The 5,270-nt window shown below is 28.7% G+C and overlaps 1 protein-coding gene across 2 annotated transcripts in view; it reads right to left on the reverse strand.

The window, feature by feature from the left end:
* Positions 1-2,991: 2,991 nt before the first annotated feature.
* The window catches only part of LOC108687706 (tropomyosin-1), a 6,707-nt gene continuing 4,428 nt past the window's right edge, over positions 2,992-5,270 (reverse strand). For both annotated transcript variants that reach the window (XM_018193622.1, XM_018193623.1), the window contains exons 3-7: positions 4,104-4,237; positions 3,853-4,041; positions 3,693-3,768; positions 3,463-3,595; positions 2,992-3,371 (exon numbers count right to left, since the gene is read on the reverse strand). In XM_018193622.1, coding sequence (XP_018049111.1) covers positions 3,289-3,371; positions 3,463-3,595; positions 3,693-3,768; positions 3,853-4,041; positions 4,104-4,237 — 615 coding nt within the window. In that variant the 3' untranslated portion in view covers positions 2,992-3,288. The remainder of the gene's footprint in view (positions 3,372-3,462; positions 3,596-3,692; positions 3,769-3,852; positions 4,042-4,103; positions 4,238-5,270) is intronic.

The following is a 5,270-nucleotide window of genomic DNA, read 5'->3' on the forward strand; positions in this document are numbered from 1 at the left end:
CATATTTTATAGATTTCAGGATTACAAAATTATTATGTTCTTAAGCTAACAAATTAATGTAACAAATAATCTATCGTTATATAACCAATATACTTAAGTCGAGCTTTAAATGGATTCTAAATTTCTGTTTTTAACGTTTCTATCCAAAGAGATAAGCATTCATATATATACATATGTATACACAGGTCTAAATGAAAATTTTACACCTTATTTAAGAATGATATTTACATTGTCACGTGAAAGTTAATATTGATTGTGAAATATTAAAGTGAAATCGATTATACATGTGTATATCTGAGTCGCACTCATAAATTTGATTATTATAATGAATGCGGTTTCTGCCATATTGCCTGTTAGTAAATTAATTAGCTTAGCGCACATATTTATGATTGTAGTAAATTATTATATTAATATTCGCGGTTTAATCACAATTTGTGATTAATTTAATCAATTGTTATTAAACTTATCTTCCTTTCTTTAATTTCTTTTTAATTGTTATTGCATGATTGGTGTTAAAGATTTTTGAACTTATTTTGCTGAATGTGTCAATAGCGATATACATATGGAGGAATTAAAAGCAATAGGCTGTGTTCAGCAGAACAAACTAATCAGTTAGCGCTTAGTGATTCTTTAAAACGATTGATTTTTACCTTTAGTTCTTCGCTGGATCTAAATGTAGGAATTAATTACATAAAAAAAGTCAGCGCTAAGCGCTAACTAATTAAATTAGTTTTCTCTGTTGAGTGATATAAGTCACTTTTTTTTTAAAACCTATCGATTTGAAATTATTGGTGCAGTCTACTAAAGCAAATCTTTTGTTTCTCGAAATCATAAAAGTGACTCCACTACTGTTTTCATTCCTCCAATTATATGTATATTCCTTATGATATAATAAATTAAGATGTTTTCTAATCAAATAATAAGATATTTTTTATATCGGTTAGAAGAGACCGATAAATGATAAGACTAGATGTTATCTTTTTAGATGCCTTTTTCAGGAGGAAATTTTGTTACAATTTTACGAATGACATTTTTTACAAATGTCGATGTATTAAATTTGCTCGTGCAGATCGGAAAAATCTATATCACGTTATAGAATATTCATGCGAATATTTAGAATTTAGAATTTCTCTTTGAAAAATTTATAAATTATGAATTAAAATTTACATACATTTTTATCATGATGTGATGCACAGTTCAATATATTACTGCATAATTATATAATCTTTCTCTAGATTGCGATCTTTATCTCTTTATTTATCGTCTTACATTAACTACAATTAAAATCCTTTAAAGTGGATTTTCTATTTAATGTAAAGATCATCCTTTATAATGGTGGAGCTGAAAATTATATATATTCACAATGTTTAATGTTGACTGTACGGATCATTGTTTTTTTTTATAATCATGTTTGAACGGTGATATGCGATGTACGTTAATAGTAATATTTTGTGAAATACGTCTGAGTACACTTGATCTAATCATAATATTTAATTGCATATGCATAATCGCTAAGATTATTTTATTGCGGTTTTGTAAGAATTTTTAGGTCAATGTTATGTGAAGTTCATAGATGCACAAGTATCATTTCTCACGAGTCTTATTTACATAGTAGATGAAAATAGCGTGCGAAATGAAAAGTGCTCTATGACTTTGGAAACATAGTACAAGACAAAACTGCTCGATTTATATCCCATTTGATGATATACGTTCTATGTACATTTAAATATATATTAAAAAATAATAAATGTCTTGAGAATAATCCAAATGCTTTTTAATACTTATTATTATACGAAATATTATTGGTTTATTACTAGTTCCTCAAATTGTGATTTTTTTTTTTTATCGATAGAAGTAATAGGTATTTCTGTAAAGAGATTGTAATTCAAAATGCAAATATTTTACGAACTCATAATTTAGATAGAATATTAAAATTTTGAAATTATATATTTATTATATTTTAAGTACACTCCTCTTTTGTATTAGAAAAAGATGTAGGTATTTCTGCGGAAGAGATTGAAATTGAAAAACATGTATTTTAAGAATTTCTTCTTAGAAATTAAAACACAATATATGTATCTCCATTTATTTCTTTTTTCTCAAGTTTGCTGGTTATTTAACCCTTCATAATCACACTTTAAAAAAGCTACACGATGATTACTCTGGATTAAAATGACCCGAACCATTGAAATATTATTAAATTAATAATATCAGTTCCATTGACTTCAAAAAATTACAGTATATAATTTCATTCTTTAAGAAAATGGAACAATAACGTTGGAGTGAAAAATTTAATTTTAACACAAAAAAAATCGTAAACATGTTAACTTCGGAAAAAATTAAACTCGGTTATTTTGCCCCACGGTAATCATGAAAGGTTAAGAGATGCAGTTAAAAAATGTATCAATTTGAGAGCTCAAATAGGCTAATTTTACTGTGAAACTTTACCAAATATTTTTATTTTTAAAGTTTGAGGTACTAATTCAACTTTTCTAACATAAAAGAAAATTAAATTTCTGTCTACAGCAAATTAAAAATTTTTACAATTTACCTGTATATCTTTTAATTTATTTAAAAGTATTAATTTTTTTATATTTCTGCGTGATGAGAAAACTACACAGAGAGATACTATAAATATGTGATATTTTAACTGTATGCCAACGTACAAAAACAGTAATTGATTATTTAGAGCAGAAATGTGTTTCTACATTTTTTATTCGAAGGTTTTATATATATGTGGGTGTGTGTGCGTGCGTGTGTGTGTGTGTGTGTGTGTGTATTTATACATATATATTGCTTTCAATTTATTTAAAAGTATTTATCTTTTTATTTCTGCATGAAAGAGAGATGAGAAAGCTACGTAGTGAGATGAGAAATCACCGTAATATTTTGACTATATCAGTATACAAAACAATAGAATTAAATAGGAAAATATATCGCGCTATCTATAAAAGTATTGCTTGATCGTTTGGAGCAGAAATACGCTTTAAATTGAATTAATGTTACTGTTTATTGAATGTCCCTCAATTTTTTGTACAATAATGTAACAGAGTAGAATTAATTAGAATTAATTACTTGGTCACGTCGATAATTCTATTATAATAACAATATTAATTACAAAGGACGTGAGTGCAGCATGTGTATCATGTCCAAGGCATGACTTCAACCATGTCTTCCCTTTTTCTCAATCGAATCGACTTCATACTCAATAACAGTTCGCAGAAATACAGAATGTTGATTTTTCGACAAGAAGATTATTAGGCATAAAACATAGCGAGATAAAATAATCTAATATCCTGCCAATTCGGCGAACGTCGAATCCATTTCGTCAGCCAACGACTTGTATCTGTCCTTGTTGATACCCAATTCATCTAAAGTGCAAGATAATTTTTTTATTTTCATTTGAGACAAGAAATATTTCTATTACATTTAAATATTTTAAATATAACATATGGAACTTACCCTCGAGCCTATCCACCTCCTTCTGAAGTTTTTTGACGGTCTTCTCGGCGAATTCGGCGCGAGCTTCGGCCTCCTTCAATTTGACTGTCAAAGTCTTCAATTGGCGTTTGAATTCTTCGACTCGTTGATTAGCCTAAAAATAAAAATGGGCATTTAAATTGAATTTTAAATAATTCATTTTTATTAATTATATATATGTAATATTTATTGTTCATACTTAAGAATCATACCTTTTCCTCAGAGACCTCCAAAGATTTCAAGCTGTTACCGACGACTTTCAATTCCTCTTCCAGCTCCATGATTTTGCTAAGAGAAAACAGAAAATAGATAAATTATAAAAATATTGGGTTTTACTTGTTTAGGCGTTAAGTGAAATAATTTGGCACTTACGCTTCGCCGGATTTCACACGATCCTCTGCGACTTCGAGCTCGTCTTCAACGAAGGCCAGCTTGCGCGACACTTCGTCAGATTTTCCATCAGCATCTTCCGCAAGCAGGCGGGCCTCCTTCAATTGATTCGTCAATTGGTCCATTCTCTCCTCATCTTGTTGCGCACGGTTTTCCAATACTTTGCACATACTGCAATTGTATATCATATTTCATAATGTGGTATATGTAGATTGATTAAGTTGTTCAATTACCGGCTAGATTCGTCGGCAGCCTGTGAAGCTTCAGTCAGTTTAGCGGTCGCGGTGTTCAATCGTTCCTCCGAGCGCTCGAGATCCTCCTCGATAAGTTGGACTTTACGATTAAGAGCAGCAACCTCAGATTCAGCCTAGAAAAATTGAATATACAAGGAATTCGTACAATATATTGCTTTTTCTATTTATCAATATTCAATAATATAAAACAAGAATGGGGAATACGTAATGTCATTACTTTTTATCATTATTTTTTTATAATAATGATTTAATAATATCGTAAAAAATTGCAACATCATTACTAAATCATTATTATAGAAAATAACAGTAAAAGTAATGATTTCCATCTCTAATATAAAATATGAAGCAATAGCAATTAATGTATGTACAATAATGAATAATATATTACTGTTATGTTTATTTTTAGTTCAGGAATATGTTCTCGCAGTAATTGGCACATGAAGGAATAACATCATTTAGGCGACGTAAATAAAAAAATATAATATATCCAGCTGAAATGTCTATTTTTAAATAATTACTCTATTTAAAATTTTTATAATAAAGGAGCATATCACAACACAAGTTGTTTTTTGTGATATTTAATATACTACTTGGTCTGCGATGACGCATAAATTTCATCGAATTGCTGATAAAACAGAATTTGGGAATTCTCGTTCCACACAATTCGAGACATTACATTTGATTGTACCAACCAAGTATTATGTACTCACGAATAAGAAGAAAGAGAGTGTGATTTGCTAAGTGTATGACTGCGAAATTTATTGTCTTAATTTTATGTACTAATGCGGGATTTTTTGTAATTTTACTGAAGATGACCAGATATTGACCGAAATGTCTAAAGTTAATCTGAATCTTTGTAATATTTTAAATATTATAAAAAACAACTGTGTTGTGGTGCTCCTTTATTGTGAAAATTTATTATTAAAAACTACTTTTTATTATTTATACTTCGTTTTATTTACGGGATACGTCTTTATATACTTTTAGTGGCATTATTTCCTTCAGTGGCACCATTTTCTCTTTTGATAGGCACAATGCAACAATGCAACAATAAAACTCATTGTTTTTACAAACAAATGTTAAAAATTAAAAATATTAGAAAGGTCTTTTGAAATTATCTCTCTCTCTCTCTCTCTCTCTCTATAT

Source organism: Atta colombica, unplaced genomic scaffold, assembly GCF_001594045.1.
Source record: "Atta colombica isolate Treedump-2 unplaced genomic scaffold, Acol1.0 scaffold210, whole genome shotgun sequence".
Classification (NCBI taxonomy): Eukaryota; Metazoa; Arthropoda; class Insecta; order Hymenoptera; family Formicidae; genus Atta; species Atta colombica.